The following is a 23,509-nucleotide window of genomic DNA, read 5'->3' as shown; positions in this document are numbered from 1 at the left end:
CCTCTGTAATTGTGTAACTCACCAAACAGGGCAAGAAACATTAATTAAGGTAAAGTGCTCATCCTGCATACAGGATGGCCAGATGAGGAACTGTGTAGCATCAAAGGTCAGATGCCCTGCTGATTGCATTCCTAACTCCCTCCAGGAAGGAGAGATCTATGTGTGAACTCATTGTGACAGGGTCCCCCTGAGGTGCCACCTGGAACTGGGGTACCACTGAGCCTCTGACCCACCAGCCTGGGCTCCCACTCACATTGTGCTGCTGTGAAAAGCTGCAGACACGCTCCCGGTCTTACATTTCCACCAGCATACACGCAGGTAGGGACACACCCAGCTGCAGGTACATGCAGGTGCTCTTGCCAGCTACTACATGTGAACCAACAATAGAGAGGCTACAGCCAAAATAACCCCAAGATTTCCAGCCTAGGACTCCAGAGCGGTACCATCCTGCTCTGGTCCAAACCCCAACCAGTATGAATTTATTATCCAGTTCTCTTCCCCCTCAATGTGGAGAGGAATATGCAGCAGCCTCTCAGAGCTAAGATTCCCACGCACTTCACTCCAAACTCACTGGTTTAGATTAAAACATAAAATAAATTTATTAACTACAAAAGACAGATTTTAAGTGATAGCAAACAGATCAAAGCAGATTACCTAACAAATAAACAAAAATGCAAGCTAAGCTTAATATACTAGATAGGGTAAGAATCTGCTATTCATATCCAGACTGATGGTACAGGCAGACTTGTAGATTCTTAAGGCACAAGCTACATTTGCTTTGCAGCTTGGAATCCCCAGGTCTTTCATTCACAGGCACGAGATCCCTTTAGCCTGGGTCCAGCACTTCCCCCAGTTCAGTCTTTGTTCCTCAGGTGTTTCCAGGCATCTTCTTCTGTGGGGAGTGAAGAACAACAGATAATGTCACTCCCTGCCTTATATAGCTTTAGCATATGGCAGGAACCCTTTGTTTCAAAATTTGGTTCCCAGACCGGTTTGTGGAAAAATACTGACATCCCATGATGGAGTCCAGAATCAGGTGGCCTGGTCACATGTCCTTGTAGAGTCATAGCAGCCATTATTTACAGGCTGTCTGGAATGTTCACAGGAAGATTAAGTTCTTCCAGGATCCGTTGTCTTTGCTGATGGGCTGTCAGCACTGTCTGGCTTCTTCATTGTTGTACTAGTTGTGGGGTCACCCAGAGTAAGCACAAGTGAAATACAGCTACATAGTCAATATTCCTAACTTTAGATACAAAAATGATACCTGAATACAAATAGGATAATCATATTCAGAAAATCACAACTTGTCCAATGACACTTCACATAACCTGTCTTGCATAAAATACATCATAAGTGTGCTATCATCATATCATATATAATAATATCACTATGAAGAATATGGGGTGCAGTGTCACACTCATCCCATCAGTTTGGACTCTGGGGTGGAAGGGATAATAACCCCAGACAAGGAGAAACTGGATCTCTCTTTCTGGCTGTTTGGACTCTCACAGGGCTGGAGCTATGTAACAGAAGCAGAGATCCCCAGGGTCAACCTGGGTTAGCCCCAAAAGACATTGAGTGCTGACAGATTGCTACAACTCTGTCACCTTTCGGAACCATAGACTATAACTCATGTGTGGATATATGTTTGTCTGCTGTAACCTGTAAATAACACCTTTCGGAACCATAGACTATAACTCATGTGTGGATATATGTTTGTCTGCTGTAACCTGTAAATAACTCTCTTTACTTTATCCTAGTTAATAAATCCTTAGTTAGTTTACTATAGGATTGGCTACCAGCATTGTCTGTGGGGTGAAATGTGAGGTTCAAATTGACCTGGGGTAAGTGACTGGTCTCTTGGGTCTGGAAGCAACCTGAACCTGTTATGTTCTTTGGTGTAATACAGCAACCAACTATCACTAAATCCAGCTTGACTGGGTGGCAAGATAGACTGGAATGCCCAAGAGGACTGTGTGTAACTCCATCATAAGACTGTTACAGTGACCCAGGAGTTCACATTTGTTACATCTAATTATAGAACATACCACCAGTTTGGGGTGTTTGCCCTGCTGTTTTGACAGTCTGCCCTGAGGTCGGCACTCACAGTTGTGAACCACTCCAGACTGAGTGACAGAAAAATAGGATTGATTTAAATTCCAAAGTGTATGTGACCAGGATCTCCATACCAGAGAGAACTCTCCAGAAATCAGCTGAAATAGGGTTTTTTGTATAGGTAGCCAGCTTGATTTTGATTCAATGCATTGCTAAATCAGGAGTGAATTGAATTCAAGTCCGAGAAATTATGCCAGTGTAAAACTGGTGTAGGTGATGTCAGAATTGGGCCTAGCGCCTCCAAGGAAGCAGGACAGAGCTGTGAAAAGGTGTGTGAGGTTTAATCGATGTGTGATCAGCTCGAGCGCAAAGCTGTAGGGGCAGCCAGTCCTTCCGGGCCTAAGCCCCGCCAGTCACGTCACATCCATGTAGCGTGGCTGATGTATTGCAGGGTGCAGTAACAGCCTCTGCCACTGGAGGGCGCCTGGTGGAGCGGCTCCTGCTGCTGGAAGCTGTGCTACAACTGATTGATGACATGGACGGCAGGCATCAGAGGGAGGTGGCTCAGAGCCAGGAATACAGGCTTCTGTGGAGCTATTTCAGTTCTGCTCCACAAAGGCAAAGTAGAGGGTTACCTAGGACTGGAAGGGACCTCCTGGGCCATTGACTCCAGTCCCCTGCTATCGCAGGCAACCCCATCAGATAATCCTGCTCATAAACTTATCTGTCTCTTAAAACTAAAGCTAGGGCTGTCTTGCATGATCACTGGTGCCCTCTACCCCTCTTGCAGCCCCACCATTTTTAATGGGCATCAGAGGCCACTAAACAGATTAAATACGTTGTCCTGGCTCTGCAGCGCTTGCAAAGTCCATTTACCATGTTCATGTTAAAAGTCAGACCGATGTGAGATGCAACTGGACAGCTCCTCTCCTCCCCTTGCATTTATGTCATATGTAATACAGGTAGCCAGATGCTTCGATGCCACCTGCTTCATCTCCCTTTGTCAGGACGATAGAGACTCCAACCTACGCAGGCCACTAATGTGCACAAATCAAGATTCTCTTATGGCATCCGGGTAGCCAGAACGTAAGCACATATAGTTTCTCACCAAGGCTTGCAACTCCTGCGCTAGCCTTGCTCGTTGGCCTTAAGCAGTGGGGGACCGAGTTACCCTCTCAGACCCCCAGTGAATCAGCAGGAATGACATTTCTGGCTGTGCTGCTGTTGCAGTTTTCTAGCTGGCATCATGCACATCCCTCTGTTTCTTTCAGGACAATCTGTAAGCTAGCATTGGACGTGGTCTCGGTTCTGTAAATTCAGGGTTAATTACTTCTCTCATAAATGCAGTTAGAGTGACTCAGGTTGTTCACTCTATAGCGCTGAGCTAAAGATCAGAGCTTGAGCCTTCTAGGTGAACTCGGAGGATTCAAGCCTGTTTGTTGCTAGTATATGGTTATAAATCTTACTGTTTTTTCTCTTTAAGAGTCTTTGTTGCAAACTCAGCCACATATTTCCCACTCCAATTCCCTGCAGATTCACTGCTGGTATAAGCAAATATAATTCCATTGACTCTTTCGGAATAGGGTTCATTTACAATAGGAAAGAATTTAGCCGTTTGTCACCAAGCTGCAAGAAAGTACTTTCCAAGGGTTTCCTCTCCTGGGTGAAAATACCATGAAATCCTGTTATTGGGCAGGTCGCATGCAGCACATACCGGCTCAAACCGATGTGTTTCAGTGGATTTTAAACATGTATCAATATTTTTCCTCCCCAAATGTTCCTTGTTTTCAAATGTTACTCATTACAAATTCAGTCCAAAGTAAACAATTGCAGGAGCTTAGGCATCTATACCATAGTCCTGCAGAATAATCGTTAGAACAGGCTACATTACATAGTGCCCTGCGAGCCAAGGGTTAACCTCAGCACCCCTCTTACACAGTTGACCAGGGAAGGGACATCAGACTGGCTGCCTGGCAAAGGTTGGCCTCCAAACTTAGAGGTCATAGGACCTCTTGGGACAGAATTAGCTCCCTCATGATTTCCAGAGAGGGTTTACAGGGAACAGCGAGTGGCCAGTCCCCTGCTCTAACTCCAATCCCCCCTCTCCCCCCCACAGCTCCTTGTGTGTGAACCCCTGTACTGTCTAGGGAAAGGGGGATGGTACTAATTACTCCCACCCCAGCACAGGGAGGAGGAGCAGCTCTGCCTACAGCTGCGGCCTTCCATGTCCCTTTATGCAGGAACACTCCAGCCCATACTTATGAACACTTAGAGCCCATTATCTGTGAGATCTCCTCTACGTATCTGGTGAACAGACCATCTGGAAGTGGTTGTATAAAATGATGATCGTACCCCATCACTGCTGTTGTTTGAGAAAGACAGGTAGGCTTAGAAACGCCAGAGGTTCCACAGCTCACAAACATATTGTTTTATTCAATTGCTCTTGCACGTTGAAACGTTAAAGGCCCACCATTGGAATAGGTTCCCTGATCTTCTCCCCTTGTTAAGCCTGTGAAGCCAGACCATCGTGCAAACATTAATTTTTTTTTTTACCAAAGCTTTCAGGACTTCACACATTCTCGGTGGGACCATTTCAGAGGCAAGGATTTGTAGCTGCCCGTTATGTGTTGTGAAGCTTCTGTTTCTTTTACAGTTATTAAAGAGCAGACAGATTTACTCAGGGAATTCTAGAAGTCCTGCCGCCGTAATCCTGCTAGTGTAAAACAAAGTGGTCATAGCTGCAGGTTTTATTGGTGCCAAATTGATTTTGCTAAATGAAACTAGGGGAACAAAAAAGAATCTCTTTGTACCATGAAATTATTTTAGATGATGCATTAACTGAGTTGCACCTGCCTAGAATCCTTGTCCACATACCTCCCCCCTTATGCAATAGAGTTAAAATTGCAAAGGATCAAGGTACAAAGGGCCAGATCTTCAAAGATGGGTGCAGCAGTTGCACCAGGACAAGCACGTGCATGCAACTGGCCACTTGTTAGTGCAGACAAGGTGCTTACATGGGCGAGCTACATGCACAAAGGTGGATTTTGCAGGGGCAGCGAGAACAACTGTGCCCCAGTTCACCCCAGCTTTGAAAATCTGGCCCACAAAATACCATGTCCCTTGGAAATTGCCCCCATAATTCTACCATGGGGACACCTCTCTTTGGGCTAGATTGTCACAGCCCTTACTCACAAGTACAGGGGTTACAGGGGAATTAGTTCCCTCTGATTCCCCTAGCTTGGCCCTGCTCAGATTGTGACTCCAGAATGGTGAGGAGAGCACTGGCTACTTGTCTGACACACTGGGCTGTGAGCAAGCTGGAAGAGAAGGATGTAGACAACTGCGGGGACAGTGGGAGGGGCTCCCATTTGCCAGACATAGTAGCTGTGGGAAGTGAAGTTGCTCCATGAAAGGCGTGAAGTAACCTACTCTTCTCTTGGACCAAAGAGGCAGGGAATTGTGACTCAGTCTCTGGTCTACTTGCCACCTCTTACTCAGGGTAGAGGATAAAGTTAGAATCTAGTCCTTTATAGCCCAATGAACAATTCAGACAGTAGAGACCAGCAGAATTGATTGTGAAGACCAGAAGAGAACCAGAACTGCCTTATTTTTAAAAAACAACAAAAACAAGTTCTGTGTTGAGGCCATTTATTGTATTAGATAAACACATTCACTACAAGATGAGTAGGTTTTCTGATTGTAAGTAGAGAATAATTATTTAAAATACAATGAAGTAGCCGAGGCACTTGTTACATGCAGTTTAAATTGTTATCTATGCTCAACGCTGCAGCTGTTTCTAACACAAAACTTCCATTGACTTCAGGGAAGTTCCATGATGTTGGGATTGCAGGATCAGGATTATGTGTGCAATAGAGTAATGGGTGCTGATTAAAGGACAGGAGAGAAATTGCCAAGTGGACACTCAGAAAGCAAGAAATATGGAGTGTTTTTGCTTTTGGCACAGAAGTTAACATTGCCTTTTACTGATAGCCCCAAAGAAACCTGGGGGGTTATGCGAGTGAGGTGGCAGCAGACTGGGATGCAGAAATCAGGTCTTGTTTGCATGGTCAATGAAGAAATGAAATAGCCATGTGTAGATATGAACTTCAAATGGAAAGGTCTTAGATGACTGGGTAGATGCTTATGGAAATCCTAAGGAGCGTGAGGAATTCTCCTTTTACCAACAGAAGGATGAATCAAGAGAGGTTACAGCTGAAACAGAAATGCATTATTAGTAGAAAATAAAAATATCCATTGGTAGCTTCCCTTGTATTGAATTCCCAAACAGCAACTCTAAGGTGGTTACGTGTTTTGCTGGATTGGGGTCCTATTGATGACCCTACAGTAAGCCGAAGTGTCATGGGTGCAGATAAACATTCACTACTGTGTTCACGCTGAAAATGGCTATCACAAGCCTCATTTGCACTGTCGATTGGCCGAGCAGTTATGCGCGCAGATAACTCGCGAACAAAAAAGTGACTCTTGCCAATCCTGGGACTGATTCTGTTCCCCTTACTCCTGTTGGACTCTGCAAGTAATCCCAGTAAACTCAATGTAAGATACTATTCAACGTGACTACAGCTGACGAAATTGAGCCACCCAGTCAGGGAGCAGAAACAATACCATGTGACCTAGGCAATAATTCATATAGTGTAAAGAGATACTCATAGTGCCCTAGCCAGGAACAAAATAGACGACCATTTGTTTGCACACACTATGTTGAATAACGTTCCCATTGTAAAAATCCACAACCAGTTTGAGGATAACTGGCCAACAGAAACAAGAGCTAACTTGTCAGCTAAATTACTGGCAATGGGTAATTCAACCAGGTCAGGTAGCTGGGCAGAGAGCTGCACTATCCAGGTAGGTCCTAGCATTTATAGTAAACTCCTTTCTCCCAAACGAACACCAGAAATGAACTGAGGGTGAAATTCATCTCTGTGCAGAAGTTCTGCACAATGCTCTCCACACCTCTTAGAGCCAGATTTGGATGCCCTTAATCATGTGGAATAGCATCTTACTCCACAAAGAATCCCTCTGAAACCAATGGGATGATTAATGGAGCAAGGTGCTAACAACCAGGAGTAAGAACAGCAGAATCTGGTCCTTAAGGCAGGGGCTAAATGGTGCAGAGCACCTTATGGGGTTCCTCTGAAATGGGGGGAATTTAACCTACCCTATAATGAGTCTCCACCACTGCCTTTATTCCAACTTCACAATACTTTGTATCTCTATGTAGTGCTTCTTATTTACGGCTCTCCAAGTGCTTTGCTGATCTTGATTAAGCTTCAGAGCACAGTGGGAGGCAGGCAAATATTACTGTGGCTCAGTTTACAGAGGAGTAAAGTGAGGCATAGAGAAATGAAGCAATTTGTCTAGTCATGTAACACATCTGCGACAGAGCTGAGACTAGAAACCAAGGAACCTTGATTCCTAATTCCTTGCTCCAACCATTGGATATCCCCTTCCTATACAATGCACCCTACCACAACCTTATCAGGGAAAGGCATCTAGCAGCATGGTAACGGAGTTGGAAATATAGGGGGCAAATAGCTAAATACCCCCCTCTGTGTGTGGGTAGCTGGATACCTCCAAGTTTGGTGGAAACTGGTTCCTCACGGATGCACCCATGACAGCTCTAGTTGAAACCTAGCATCTGCAGCATGACTCTTGTAGGGTAAACGCCTTATTACTCCAGCAGTTCCTTGGACTTCCTTGAGCAAAACCTGTCGTCACTTCAGGAAGGCAGCTGTGGGTGAATTTTTGCAACAGAGACAGGATTGAAAGTCTTCAGGGAATAAAGAACCTGGGATTTATTTTTCAGAGGGAATTCCTTTCCCTCCAAACCTCAAAGCTGCACAATATAGTCTGGATGCTCTTTGAATCCCTTTCTCCTCCTTATCTGCAATAATTAGTGAATGGTTAAGGGGGGAAATTGGGAAGATATTTATATTACAATGTTGTGAAAAGTCCTTCTATTAAAGGTACTTAATTTCGCCACAGCAGAATGCATGTTATAAGTTGTTGCTAAATACTCTTCTTTCTTACTGACCATTAGAAAAATATAACCCCATCTTATCTAGAGTAGCTAGTTCTGAGTTACGTCTCTTCTTCTCTTGCCTTTTCCTTTAATCTTGTGCAACCCAGATGGGTAGGAGCAAGGCTGACTCTTAACTGTAAATAAAAGAGGGGAGCAATTGTACATCTGCTCATTTGAAAATCATCACAAGTTTTGTGTATTTCATAATCCTGACCCTTGGAAGTACATTTCCAAAATACTGCAGGGGAAAGCGTGTGCCTAGAACTCAGTTAGCCAAGAATAAGTTTGTGCACACCTCTCTACTCCACCATATGTGCCTTTTTAGTACTTACATTCACTGCCATCCCAGGGGCAGAAATTCCCAGGAGACTTTGCACACCAATAAGGTGTGGCATTTTTCATAGCCTTAGACGTTGCACACCTATAAGGTGTGGCATTTTCATAGCCTTAAGAACCACACAAAAATAACTGACAAACATATTGTAAGCAACCTGTTGTCAAAGAAAGATCAAATGCCCTTATTGCTTTTCCAAGTACTGATAGCTATCCATCCCCTTATTTATTGGAAACAATATAGACAATATTCCTTAAGGAAAAAGAATGCCAGGTTGAGGTTTATATTAGAAGCTTTAAGGGAGCCTTATTGCCTAGAAAGCTTTTGTGCTATTCAAGTTACAATCATAATTTCTCTTGTTAATATGTGAAGGTTATAACAGAAATAGGCTGTACCATCAGATAGGGACACCATGATGTCTACAACCTGCTATGCAAGAAAATTTAACCAATATGCTGTATTTGCACCCCTCTGTATCTCGGTTTAATATACATTCACCTTCTCTGAATGAAAAGGCCTTCCAGGTTGTGCTGTGAAAGCTTCCCGCAGTGTCCCTTTCAGTCATCCAGGTGCTGCTCCTCCCACGTGGAAGTTGGGATGGCACTGTAAGGGTCCATGATGACTTTTGCACAGCGAATAATCATCACAATCAAGAAAAGGCAAAGGAAGACGAAACATGCTAACGTTAGTCCTTTGTCCACATCAACATACACAGGCTCTGGTGTTGGTGCCTCCATTGTTTGTGTCTCTCCTCATCCGGGTTTGTGCTTACTGCTACCATCATCGTCCACCTGCAAAACAACCATGCTATCAAACAGCAGGACCATTGAGATGCATCACGAAGCATGGGGAAAATAGTATTTTGTTGTCAACGGCAAAACTCCCATTGACTTCAATGGGCAGGATTGCAACCTGGTGGGTAAGCGAGGCTGGAAATGTTATGGGACAGCAGGCAAAGAGGGAGATAGAACCCAGGTCTGGCTCTTCTGTGGCGATGCCCATGTTTGTTAATTTAGCTCATTACTGTTTGTTCCTGAGAGGCTAGTAAAGAGGGGCTGTTTTTATTGTTTTACAAGGAAAACAGTGTTAAAGGGGCACCATCAACTTGAAATCTAATCCATTGTTTGCTGTTAAAAAAATAAAAATCCAATTGCCACACCTGCCCCTACAGCCTCCTGTTTTTAAAATAGTTTATTCTTCACTGTTACTCTGTAAAAGACCCAGACAACTGTTAGGGAAACCGTCTATAGTCACAGTGCTATAGTCACACTCGCGCAAAGCAAACAAAGGGAAAAATAGTAAAAAACAAACATTTTTTCCTATACATTTCTCTTTCCGCTGCAGCAATTTTAGGAGTTACTGGCAGTGATGGCAGTAGTGCCAGTTCATACTTTCCAGGGGGGCAGTGTGACTTTTAAACTCAAGGTGCATCACCAGCCACGCTGCTCAGAACGGTGTGATTAGTGCAGGGTTGACGCACTCTCTCATCTAAGAGACTCTCCGCCCCCATTAGCTACATTTGTGAGGAAAGTGGGCTTGAGCACAGAACAGTGTTTGCTGGGCAGTTTCTGTAGCCTGCAAATTCTTTAGCTCTTAACACAATTGATTTATATTGGGTCCCTAAAGGAGGGAAACTGACTCGACTTACAGAATGAGCGGTGGGAGAGATTTCCCTTGACATCCACCCTTGGTCAGGCTGGTGGGTGAAGGAGGTGAGGGCCTCTGCTGGAAAAGAACAAGAACACTGAGTCATTCTTTAAACATCTTCTGCAACTTCAGAGCTAGTCATCGATTAGCCATAAACAGTTCCTTATTGTTCAATAACATTCAAACACACTTCTACTGGGGGAAAGAAATTGGGGCTAGAATAAGCGACATCAAAGGGGGGGGGTTGGGTGGGAACCAGGCACTAATGCAGTGAAGTATGCCTACAAACAGGCCCTGCTTACATTCAAAAGTTTTACCGCCGAAAGTTCTGCCAGAATACTCCTGCCAACACAGCTATTCACATTTGGCTGCTGTTAAAAAAGAAAGTACAAGGTGCTTTGGATGCAAGGTGCAGGTCAGTGTAGGTGTATTCAAAGCAGTCCTCCATATTGTCCGTTGGCTCTGAATGAAAGGGACATGGTTGCCTGGGGCTCTTCGTACTGACAGCCTCTTTGTAGCAATTGTTGTCAGACGCTACCGGTGTGGTGCTCTGCTCTGTTTAATGTTGATATCAATTGGCTGCGTGCGTGTGTTTCCTCTGTGTGCTGCCCCAGCTCTGCACAGAGAGCTGACACAGCAGACCCCGAGAGAACCCCCAATGACCACAGACTCTAGTAAGGTACGAAGGCACGTTGCCCAGGTTTATTGTCGAAGAGAAACACAGTCTCCAGCTCCCCGGCAAACGAAGTCCAAGGTGCTGCTAAGGTGCGGCTAGCCAGTACTTATGTGCTCCCTGACAATGGACTCAGCTCAGTCAGTGGCGTGACTTTCCACTGCCCCCTAGGCTGGACCAAGACACCGCCCCAGGGATGTATTCTTATACACAGGTACAACCAAGTTACACATCATTCCTGATGTATTGAGGTGCAACCCCTCTACATAACAAGGTACAACCCCTCTACGTAGCAAGGTGCCACCTCTCACCTTGTACATGTTGGTTCAAACAAAACAACTCTATCTATCATATTACCCTTTTGGCCCTGTCATTGGGATGGGTCAGCTTGTTCCTTGTTATCTGTGTGGAGTGTACAAGTATGTGAATGTTCTGATATCTGGTGTCCAGTACCTTTTAGGTATGTCTCTTTTTGCAGCATCAGCCCTTTCCTTGCCAGCTTCTGTGAGCAGGGCCTGCCTCTGGCTCACAGCTTAACTTTGCTTTATGTTAGCAAAGTCTTGACCATTACTTTAGTTCAGGCCTTAGGCCTCATACTGGGCCCCTGATAAGGGTTTATGTTTCAGGGCTTCATCTTACTACAGCAATGATCCCCTAAGAGGTCTGTACAGAGTGGTGGGGAAGGTTTCTCCTACCTGGCAGGAGAACTCCTGGCAGGTTTCTCCTACCGACCCCTTAACTAGGCTGTTCTGCCTTGAAATGTCTGAGCAAAGATCACATTCTCCTTGCGTGAAAAGTTCAGTGAAATTGTCCCAGAGGGCCAGAAAGCTGTGCGGGCACAGCTAAACGGGCACCTCCACAAGTGGCAGAAGGCCCCTATGACCAGAGGTGAAAGTAAGCCGGTACGCCGTACGCTCAAGAGCCGGTATGCAGCTACCGCCCCAGACCCTTTAAATCATCTCTGGAGCCCTGCTGGTGTGGCTTCAGCGGCTATTTAAAGGATCCAGGGCTGCGGCAGCTGCTACCATCCCAGCCCTTAAAATAGCTGCTGGAGACCCACCACCGCCTCCCCAGGGCTCTGGCAGCAGGGCTCCAGGGACTATTTAAAGAATCCGGGGCCCCACCCGCTACCGCCCCAGGCCCTTTAAATCATCCCCGGAGTCTGCCAGAGCCCTGGGGTAGTGGCGGCGGGGCTCCGGTGTGATTTAAAGGGCCAGGGGCTCGGCCACTGCTACCGCCCCAGGCCCTTTAACTTGCCACCAGAGCCCCGCCACCGCCACCTCAGGGCTCCGGCAGCAGGGCTCCAGAGATGATTTAAAGGGCCCGGGGTAGTAGTGACAGCTGGAGCCCTGGGCCCTTTAAATCATTGCCTGAGCCCTTGGCTGCTGCTGCTACTCTGGGGCTCCGGCAGCGTGGCTCGGGTGGCCATTTAAAGGGCTCGGGGCTTCCACTGCCGCTACCCTCTGGGACCCTTTAAATGGGCACCCAAGCCCTGCTGCTGGATCCCTGGGGTAGCAGCGGCGGCGGGGCTCTGGCGGTGATTTAAAGGGCCAGGGGCTCCCAGCTGTGGCTACTGCAGCGGAGCCCCGGGCCCTTTAAAGCTCCACCAGAGGTCGGGGCCCCGTCCGATGGTGATTTAAAGGGTCCAGGGCTCCGCTGCGGTAGCCCTTTAAATCACCCCCGGGGTTCCCAGCCGCCTCTGCAGCTGGTAGCTCCAGGGGTGATTTAAAGGGCCCGGGGCTCCCAGCTGCTGCTACCACAGTCCCAGCCCCGGGCCCTTTAAATCCTGATTTAAAGCGCCCGGGGATTTAAAGGCCCCGCCTCTTCTGGTAGAGGACACGCCTCTTCTGGTTGAGGCCCCTCCCCCTCCTAAGGACTCTGGAGTACCGGTAAGTCCTTTAAGTTACTTTCACCCCTGCCTATGACTGCCAGCTAGCAATGTGAGCCAGTCCAAGCCAGCTCCCCACCAGTTAACCATACATTATTTCTACCACTTTCCTGCATCTAATCACAGCCTGCAGGTAATGTGTTCTGGACTTGAAAACCTGCACCCAATCAGTTTACAAAGCATTTTCTTCAAAATCATGTCATTTGAATTGTCACTTATTGGTTTGCATGTAGCTTACAATCAATGCAAGTGAGTTTTTTTTCTATTGCAGTGCATATGATTTGGTTACCGGCAAGCATTGCCTGCAGAAGTATGTACTTTGAATGGCAGCAAAAGTACTGGCAAAAGTATGTCTTTTTCCTGTTTTCTGTCAGTTTTCCTTGTTACTTCCAGTTCATGCTCTTAAAATAAACCAGCTACTTGAAAACAGAAATCCTTTGTTCCCTGCAGAGTCCACTGCCACTTTGAGAGAGGGAGAGGAAAAAGGGAGGAGATTGAAGTTTTAAGAGCTCTGAAGAACGTATGTTGTGCATTACTGGGGGGGCAGTAAATTACACCTACCTTATGCCCCTTTCCCAGTGTTGAGTTCTCTCTTTGGGTTCAGCTGGGTCTCCAAGAGCCACTGGTTCTTGGTTGGGCCTGCATATTCCACATCCCTCTCCTCATTCCGCTTCTCCTCAGCCTGCAGGTCCAGGGTGCAATCCCGATTCAGTGTGGCATTGAACCCCTTATAATAGTGGCAGCTGTTGGGAGCAGTGCTAGACTTTCTGTTGTCCTCCTTTGCTCCTGGTAAACCTGCTACAGCTTCTTCCCCTTTGCCCAGCGTTGGTTCTTGTCCATGTTGTAACCCAGCTTCTGCATCTTCTTTGCAATATCAAGAGCTAGATCTTTGTTCCTGTAGGAATTCCACAGCTGTGCCTTCACAGCGCTTTCCCACGACAGGCCAAGGAACGCTAGCACCTCTTTGCTGGACCGGGCAGCAGCACGCGATTCAGCTGGAGCCATGCTTGTACAGCTGTGATTGTAAAGATGGCAGGCGGGTAAAGAGGTATTTCCAGAACATGCTTTACAGGGTGGGAAGATTTCAGTCACTGTGACCCCACGGCAGCAGAGTTAAAAACTTTGACCAGAGAGGTCATTGCTGCAGGGACTGTTGCATTGTGGGTTTGTTGCTGGAGGACTGTATCTGTCCGTACAGGTACTTCTGCGTCCACACAGGCATCCTGCCAGTAGAATCATACCGTCTGAAGACTGGTTTAATTTTGCCAGCAAAAGTTCAGGCATTTGTTCACAGGACTCAGATCTGAGTGTGGATGCAGGCAAGCCTGTGGCGATAGCAGTAACATTTTACTGGTAAAACTTTCTAATGTAGACCAAGCCACAGTGAAATGTTCTGAGATATGGAGCCTTATCACCTTCATGCTCCAGAAATCTGGAGTAGGACAGTAGTTCCAGAGCTGTGCTATTCAGACTTTCCAAGGCCGTATTAGTGGTGATAGACCAGTGTTTCCCAAACTTGGGACGCCGCTTATGTAGGGAAAGCCCCTGGCGGGCCGGGCTGGTTTGTTTACCTGCTGCAACCGCTGCTAGAGCTGCTGGAAGTGGCAGTCAGTATGTCCCTTGGCCTGCGCCGCTTCCAGCAACTCCCATTGGCCTGGAGCAGCGAACCGTGGCCAGTGGGAGCCGTGATCGGCCGGACCTGTGGACGCAGCAAGTAAACAAACCGGCCTGGCCCGCCACAGGCTTTCCCTACACAAGCGGCATCCCAAGTTTGGAAAACATTGTGATAGAAGATAGCTGAGCCTGGCTCTGCTCTTGAGCTAACATCCAAAGGCATCAGAATCGAGAGCAATTGAATTGGGACTAAGGGCCCAATTCGGAAAAGCATTTAAGCTCAAGTTGACAACCCTTTGACTTCAAGCAGGTAAAGTTAAGAGCTGTCCTGAATGGGGAAGCTGTCTGGAATCGGAGGTTTAAGTGAACAGCTAGCTTGGGCTTGATTTTTCTCTCCAATATTATCATCCTGTTACAGATTCCCATATACGGATTCTCAGCTAGTGCTGGTGGAAAATTATCAATTGAAACTGTTTTTTTGACAGAAAATTGTTTTTTTACTAAATGAAACTTCTCATAAAAAGTATAAAGATTACACAGAAAATGTTGATCTTTTATAAAAGACACATTCTATCGAAAAGGGTGCAGTAGTGTGTATGAAAGGAGTAATTGACAAGACAGGACCATTACATAGCTGCTGTACAAGGACAGTTGACTGATTTCTTCATCTAGTAGCACACAGTAAATACCCCTTCTGAACACCATGCCCAGGGATTTAGCTAAGATATTGCTGCCATAATCATAATTGTGATGGTCACCATAATCAGAGAGGAAGTGACCCAAATGGGGCCAATGAAAGTAAACAGCTGAAGGATCCAGATACAACAGGACCCTCCCCCCCTCACCCGTGCCCCCGCCCTTACATAAAAACACTCTTTGCGTCTGAACAGAACAGAAGGGTTAACTCAGCAGCATGAAATAAAATGTACATTGGAGTTGATGAGTACAGTTGCAAATACTGGCAGGTTTAAGACCAGGGCATGAAATACTCAATGATACTGATGTTGTCAAGTGCTGATGAGAAAGATTTGCGCCATGGTTCTCAAGTATGAAACACTGCTAAATATTCATGTGATCAAGACTAAACAGTACAAGTAGCATATACAATTTTTTTTTTTAAATGGAGATATCCTATCTCCTAGAGCTGGAAGGGACCTTGAAAGGTCATGAAGTCCAGCTCTCTGCCTTCACTAGCAGGACCAAGTACTGATTTTGCCCCAGATCCTTAAGTGGCCCCCTCAAGGATTGAGCTCACAACCCTGGGTTTAGCAGGCCAACGTGCAAACCACTGAGCTATCCCTTCCCCACAAGTATTGCTAGTTATTGAGTAACTAGCACACAGGCCAGTATCATTCACTTCCCTAATGGCTGGATTATCACCGCCTATTTTTGGTGTATTATTATATCTGGTATTGTGACAAGACAACCATCCATTTCTACAGGAAGATCTACGACACAATGCAGTGCTAGCACTGGAGATCTAAGGCTTGTACTCCAGGAGGTATGGGGGAAATGAGAAAATTATTTTAGGATTTGGAGGGGTTGAGGATTAAGGAGCACATTATGCTCGTATTCCACATGGGATATGTCCCTAAGACCTGATGCAAGTTTAGCAATAAGCTAAACAAAGTGTCTATTTTAGGACATGGCAAAATTCAGATGAAGTTAAGGGATGAGCAGAAGTAATTCAAATATCCTGCCGAGATGAAAAGACAAACTGCAATGATATCGAAGGACAGGATATATTTTCATGCAGCACTTCAGTATAATGGACAGTGATAGTTATGGTAAGAATTGCTATTAAGGTGGAAATTTGGACGTGCAATATATACTACAGCTCACGATTTTGAACCAGAGTCTTCAGTTGTTGCTATGCTTAAAAAAGAGGTTACTCACAGACTTGGTTGCACGCTTTAAATATAGCCCCCGATTTACATTCTCAGTGTTGCTGGGATGGGGTGGGGGTGTTCACTCCGCACTTCACCTGAAAGGGTTAAAATAGGTTAATTAGCCCCTTCCCAGCTAATAAGCTGCAGCCGTAGGAGAATTAGGCTGGCTAGGCGAGCCCTAATAGAAGATGAAGTTCAGATGAGCCAGTGTAGACTGGACTGCTACAAAGCCAGTAAGGGGCTGCAGGGGATGTGTTCTGTAGTCACTCCCTAGGTGAGCATATGGCCCTGGCAAGAACCCGAGTGGGGTGAATTAGCCACAGGGAGCTAGAGGAGAAGAGTAGGAAAGAACATAAGGAAATAACAACAGAGTCTGGGAATGTGCAGACTGTGGCCCCTGAAGAGAGGGTCCCTGTGTTGGAACCCAGAGTAGTGGGCAGGCCTGGGTCCTCCTATCTGCCATGGAGGAAAGTGGCAATAGTCTTCAGCTATAGGATAACCTAGAAAGGTAACTGCACAGTTGATTCAGAGATCCTTTGGTACCCTGGATGGGGTGGGGTGGGGGGAAAGACACATAATGACCTGGCAGGAGCACTAAGCCATGGAGAGAGAGCAGCTGAGTTATCAAGAGGGAGCACCCTGTTGCAGACAGAGGTTGCAGGGCTTGTGAATGAGCAGCAGAAGAGGGTATCAGACCTGGAAGGAGCTAATTCCCCAGAGCAGCCATGAGGCAGTGCCCTGGTGGTAAGTGAATCCTGTTGCAGTTGCCAGTCCTCACAATGTTATCACCAGTCTCATGATATTTGGAGGTTTGTGTGTGGGTGGGGTGGGGGGTTGTGTTTAATACACCAGCCCTTGGAATCCTCTGTCAGAAATCCAGCTTCCCTTTTATTTAAAAAAAAAAAAAAAAACTCCTAGCCCTCAGAGTTGCAGAGAAAAGCTTGAAACTGTGACCTGAATGCATCCTAAAGGTACAAAAACCAGAAGGCAAACTAAGAAAAAAAAATGTTTTGGGGTTTTTTAGTCTCCTGCTGTTAGGCCCCATAACTCATGAGACTGGCAGGACTAATTTTTAGTGATTTCTGTGCATTGGCAATACCGTTGCAGGATCAGGGCCTTAATAAGCTCATTTGTTCTACCATCTCTCACTTGCCTGTCTTGTATGGCTGACCTGGTACTGATGAACACTCGAGTCCATAAAATCAGTCTTGTCTCCTACTGTTCCTTAGCAGGAAACTAAGCTTTATATGACTGTTTGATGTTTTTTATTTCTCTGATCTCAGTTAATAGATTCTTATTCTATAATACAAACCTGGAAAAAGCAAAGTCTCATGACCAATGTATTTCACTGACTCCACGGTTCAAAGCATTCTGCAGATAGTTAATTGAAATCCTAAAAATTATACGAATGTTCAGTTCTTTTAATTCAGTTCCCTTGGTTGAGCTGTGTGCTGATGGAGACATCAGATTATCCTTGCTGCTATTGGTATCCTGCTGCTGCCACTGCTTTTTCATATTTGAATCAGACGGCCAATTTATAATACACCCTAACGGCCATCTTCTGTATCATAGCCTGGTGGGGAGGAGAGAGCAGTGGCATCAGCCCTTCCATTAATCCCAATTCAGCAAAGCACTTCAGCCCATGTTCAAATACTGTTCTGAATTGGGGCTTAATAACCATTGCAGGGATCAGTCAAGGAGTCTATTGTTGCAGATCCTGTATATGTACAGGATTAACTGAGACTTTAGTGAACTAAACATGTTTTCTGGGTTCTTCATGTGGGTCAACTCATGTCCAAAGTGAAACACCCCATAATCATGTTGTAGTAAAATGGCAGAAGTGTAATTAAACTCACGGTGAGCTTCCTTGGAACTGCGTTTGATGCCAATCCAAAGACTATGGCTAGTGTATTAATCCAGGAGAGGTTTCAGAGTAACAGCCGTGTTAGTCTGTATCCGCAAAAAGAAGAACAGGAGTACTTGTGGCACCTTAGAGACTAACAAATTTATTAGAGCATAAGCTTTCGTGGACTGAAGTGGGCTGTAGTCCACGAAAGCTTATGCTCTAATAAATTTGTTAATCCAGGAGAGGAGGTCTTGGCTTGCTTAGGGTAGACTTCACAGGCTGTGCTCTCAATTATAGCAGCAAAACGGATCTGCGTGTGAGCTATGCCAGGAAGAAAAGAACCGAACAAAACTTAATAAAAAAAGGCAAATGAAAACTCAGCAGTCTCCTAATTCATGAACATCAGAGTATCTTAAAAACTGGAAGATAAGCGAACAACTAGAGGGAATAGATCAACTTCAAAGTGTTTGGTATACAAATGTAAACACCAGAGTGTAGGATACAATTAACCTAGCGTAAAATTAATCACTTCTAAACAGCTGGATTTTTAAAGATTAACTACACTGTAGTGTAGAGAGCCTTGATTGAGGGCTTCAGTGATGAATGGGACTTGGTGTGGGCTCATTGCACTGGGGTGACTTTAAACCCCAGAGAATATAACTCTCCAGTTTCAAAACAGAACACGCCGTAGGCTGGGAGTAACAGTTAATGCGATTTGGGAATTCAGAAATGTACGAACTTGGATTGGTTCAAATTTGGGGCCAGTCATGGTTTTGTGCACTTGAGACAATCTGCTTCTTGCTTTCCCTCTGCTCCAGGGGGAAGATCCTTGTACCAGCCCTATATATGATAGACTACTTTCCCCAGCGCATAGGTCTGTGGGGAGAATGTCCCAACCGCTACATGCATGGAAAGGGATGTAGCAGCCCCATGGAGGCTGTTTTCTTTTCTCTACACTGTTCCCTGTGCTGGCTACCCATACTGCAGGTGATACAGGGATACCTTATGGGCCCCAGTCTGGCCCTCTGAAATCTGTCAGGCAAACTCACTGATATTGAGACTAGTCCTTTCCACTCTCTGTGGACAGTATACAAATTGAACCAGTGTTAGACAATCAGATTGGCTCTAATTTAGTGATACAGCCAATCGTCTAACAGTGTGCATGGGTGGGGGGGGGTCAGTAAAACAGTCTGCACTTCTATGATACACTAGCCTTTAAATTGCAGTAAATGACTATCCATAGTCATTGTCTGACTGTTTAATAATGGGTATGTATTTATTTCTTCAGATTAGCTGAAAACACCGAACAAATGAAAGGGAAATCTGGAGAACAAATGACTTCCTTTGGAATCAAATTCCATGAATTCCAATGGAACTCCTCACCCCATACAAAAAGACCTGCCCTCAAACCTGAGGATAGATGAGATTTGCAGACAGGTCCCCAGCTTTGACTGTGCCAAGGCCCTGGCTGTTATGCCAGGGGTTGGAGAGAGCAGCCCTGAATGGGGAGGGCATAGCTCTTGCCTATTGCAGCCTGGGCCTGGGAAGGTGATGGTGGCTTCAGGCTGCAAGTTCTGTGCAGTACCTTTTCAAGGTGCAACACTAAGCAATTGTCATGCTGCTGCGTCAGGCAAAATAAGGAGTCACAGAAATCATCTGGTCAAATGAAATTGTTGTCAAAGGGTATGGCAGTAGGAGCAAGATGTCGGGAGCAATGCTGACTTACACCAGGTGAGAATCTGGCCAAAACTACTTAGTTTTGCCTTTATTTTCATTGAAGGCAAGATATTCCCTGGCTTGCTCTTCCTTCGAGGACTGCCACAATTGAGATGGCATTTTTTGCATACTGACCTAATGCCTTCCAGTCAAACACACAGAGGAAACAGTATTAATGAAATTTCTCTATCAGCATTTAAACAGCCTCACCCCCACAGTGCGGCGAGAGTTGCATCCGGACGATGCTCATTCTCATCCAGGCAAGAAAAATTAATCATTCAAAATAAGCACTGCTTGAGGCCTAATAAAGTTGATATGGTAACGACCTACCCCAATAAGAATGCATTACAGGTGGATTGCATAAACATTAACAGTGCCTACTGTGGTTAATTAGTGTTTTCATATAAATCTAAACTTGAATTCCCATCTTGTTGGCAGCTGGAAGCACTGCGTGTGTGAGATTTATCAACTCCCAATGAGCTATTATGGGTTTCTTTCAGCTGTTTTATTTTTATTCTTAATTTCTTTCATTTATTAAATGACTCTTAAATAGCAGCAAGGAAGAAAATCTTCCATTTTCATCTGGCTGCCTGCTGGGCTTGCCTCACCCTCACGTCAAGTGAGGTGTATATAGAATTCTTCCTAGCTCTGCCTCCGTTTTCTTCTAGACTCTGCTCGCTGCTGAGAGCTGGCTGGCGAGTCTGCTGTGAGAGCAATTTGGGTGGATAATTTTCCATGTTGGCTAGGCTCAGGGAGATATCTGGACTGTGGCGTAGCCAGAACAGATGCTTGGGGCTGTAGCTGTATCTTTCCGGGCAGTCACCAAGCACATAAAACACCTATATTCTAATGAAGGAAGGAGAAGGGATGGGTGACAGGAGTCAAGCAAAAGACAAAGGTTGAGACTAGATACAAGGTCAGTTTATCTTCTCTCTCTCTCTCTACTGCTCTTACTCTGGTGTGTAGCTTTACTGACTCCAGTGGAGTTACTCTGAATACATGCTGGCCTCAGTGAGGGGAATAAGACCCACAGTATATTAACCTAAGATTCTATATTTACATGACTGGTAACCATATGTGAGTCTCCCTGTCTTTCTTGGAGAGCTTTTGGAGCCCTTAATTTGGCTTCATCCAAAACAGATCTACCAGAACATCCAAGAGTGTATGAAAACACTTGTACTTCAGAATGGCTTGTTTCTGGTTTTTGATGAAGATTAAGGGCCGTTCTTAATTTTATCCAAGATGGTTTGCTCAGCCCTCAGCTGGAAATGGGCTGTGTCACTTACACAGACTTTTGATGAGAAGTAACTCTGCTTAACGGAATGCCCAATTACATGCAAATCAAATTCAGGCCTGGGGAAAGACCCATTTTGCAACAATCCCGAAGCAACAGAAGCAATCTGCCCTAGTGTGTGCATGCACATCCCCTAAGCTCCCCGGTGTCATTAGGAATTTGTCCGATGGACTAACTAGCCTTTGTACACAGAGCTCCTTTCCTGTTTAACAGAAAATTTTCTCCCATTTCTCGTAATAAAATATAGGCAGCATACAGGGAGGGGAGGACAGAGAAACCACATTGGATTCCATAAATAACATTGCATCCATACCTTCCAGATGTGAGGCTTTCAGTCATATGTTAGCATTCCAGTAATGTAGGTCTAAGTCCCAGTTGTGACTGTACCTAAAGTTTCATTGGTGCTCAATGGCTTTACCTGCATACAGATGCTAATCAGATTCACTTCCACACAGACCTGGAAGCAGTTCTATTGTCACCTAGGTCACCTGCAAAAAAAAAAATCTCCTTTGCACATGCACAGTGAATGTTACCGATTTCCATTAAACTGCAGAGCCTGTAGCAAGAGACTGAGGGGACATTCGGTCTGGATCCCCCTGATTTAGAGGAGAAACTCAATTTTTATTCATATCCAACTTTTCCCCAAAAGAACATCCCTGGTACAAAAATGGGGATTTTATTTAAATCCAAAATTCTTGATGTATTGTTTACAAAAATACATCTCATCCATAGTGAAAGATAATTAAGTTATGAGTTAACTGGGTCTCTGAAATCTTCCCCGTTTCCTCAGCTGGCTTCTAGAGCTGTCTGGAAATCTTGGGGTGGGGGGGGGGTGTTTTTGTTTTTTCTTTTCAACAAAACATTTTTCATTGGAAAACACCAGTTTGTTGAAAATGAATTTCTTTGCAAAAAAGGGTCAGTTTCCATACATTTGGGCTCCATTTTTTAAAAAGAAGTTTGAAATTGTTCATGTTTCATTTCAATGTTTTCTCTAAACAAAAAATTCCAGTTCTCTGGTTTGAAATAACTGTTTCAAAATTGAAGCCAATTACAGTCAAAATAGGATGTCAAATTTTTTTAAAAAACCATTTTGATCTGAATAGATTTTTTTTTTTTCAGACTTTTTCTTTTTCTTTTGTGAAAATTGAGGTTTTTGACTTTGTCCCAGTTCAGGAAATGTTTTTTTTTTTTTTTCCCCCCCCATCTCTACTAATTTTCCCCCTCAAGGATCCCATGATATCAACCAAAGAGGATTAGATACAGCTTCTCCAGAGTGCATCAATGCCACCGTCCACTCAAAGGGGTTTCTCATATGTATCACAATTTGCTCCTGTGGCTAGGAACTCAGTGTGTTGCCTCCTTTAATGCTTCTAACCTCTACGGGGCCATAGAATTAGAGGCTGGACTTAACACTCAAATTCAGATTCTCAGATGATGCTAAACCACAGGGCCAGTCCTGACCCTGAACTTTTTAAGTAACTAATCTCATCAGCTAATATAAAAGTTGATCAAATAGTTCATCTCTTTTCCCAGTTTTGTCCCCAGATGCACATCAAATGAATTGAACACTGATTTAAACTTCAGATCTATAAAATAGGAGTCTGGACACTTAATCATACCATAATATTCCTAATAAGTCAACTTTATAATCAGAAATAGAAAGTATTTAATGAAAGTGAAATACTGTGGTTGGATCCAGACAGATTAACTTTTCTGTGTCTAGAAAGTAGGGCTGTTAAACAATTAAAAAAAGTGATTAATCATGCAATTAATTGCACTGTTAAACAATAATACAATATAATTTAAATATTTTTGGATGTTTTCTATGTTTTCAAATACTGTATATTGGTTTCAATTAAACACAGAATACAAAGTGTACAGTGCTCACTTTATTTGATTTCAAGTATTTGCACTGTAAAAAAACAAAAGAAATAATTTTAAATTCACCTAATACAAGTACTGTAGTGCAATATCTTTATCATGAAAGTTGAACTTACAAATGTAGAATTGTGTACAAAAAAACCCTGCATTCAAAAATAAAACAATGTAAAACTTTAGAGCCTACAAGTTCACTCAGTCCTACTTCTTGTTCAGCCAATCAAGTTTGTTTACATTTGCTGAAGATAATGCTGCCTGCTTCTTGTTTACGTCACCTGAAAGTGAAAACAAGCACTTGCATGGAACTGTTGTAGCTGGTGTTGCAAGATATTTATGTGCCAGATGCATTAAAGATTCATATGTCCCTTTATGCTTCAACCACCATTCCAGTCCATGCTGATTACGGGTTCTGATTGATAATGATCTAAAGCAGTGCAGGCCGACGCATGTTCGTTTTCACCATCTGAGTCAGTTGCCACCAGTAGAAGGTAGACTTTCTTTTTTGGTGGTTTAGGTTCTGTAGTTTCCTCATCAGAGTGTTGCTCTTCTAAGACTTCTCAGATTTTGGAAGGCACTTCAGATTCTTAAATCTTGCGTCGAGTGCTGTAGCTATCTTTAGAAATATTACATCTGTA

General features: G+C 44.6%; 1 protein-coding gene across 1 annotated transcript in view; it reads right to left on the bottom strand.

Annotated features, from left to right (window-relative positions):
* Positions 1-5,704: 5,704 nt before the first annotated feature.
* The window catches only part of CTXND1 (cortexin domain containing 1), a 30,573-nt gene continuing 12,768 nt past the window's right edge, over positions 5,705-23,509 (bottom strand). Inside the window, exons 2-5 of the mRNA XM_034782746.1 lie at positions 21,310-21,484; positions 16,148-16,235; positions 10,078-10,154; positions 5,705-9,220 (exon numbers count right to left, since the gene is read on the bottom strand). Of these exons, the coding sequence (XP_034638637.1) occupies positions 8,987-9,166 (180 nt within the window). The 5' untranslated portion in view covers positions 9,167-9,220; positions 10,078-10,154; positions 16,148-16,235; positions 21,310-21,484 and the 3' untranslated portion in view covers positions 5,705-8,986. The remainder of the gene's footprint in view (positions 9,221-10,077; positions 10,155-16,147; positions 16,236-21,309; positions 21,485-23,509) is intronic.

Source organism: Trachemys scripta, chromosome 10 (assembly GCF_013100865.1).
Source record: "Trachemys scripta elegans isolate TJP31775 chromosome 10, CAS_Tse_1.0, whole genome shotgun sequence".
Classification (NCBI taxonomy): Eukaryota; Metazoa; Chordata; order Testudines; family Emydidae; genus Trachemys; species Trachemys scripta.
Note: the sequence above shows the minus strand (reverse complement) of the source record. Positions and strands in the feature narration are given on the sequence as shown.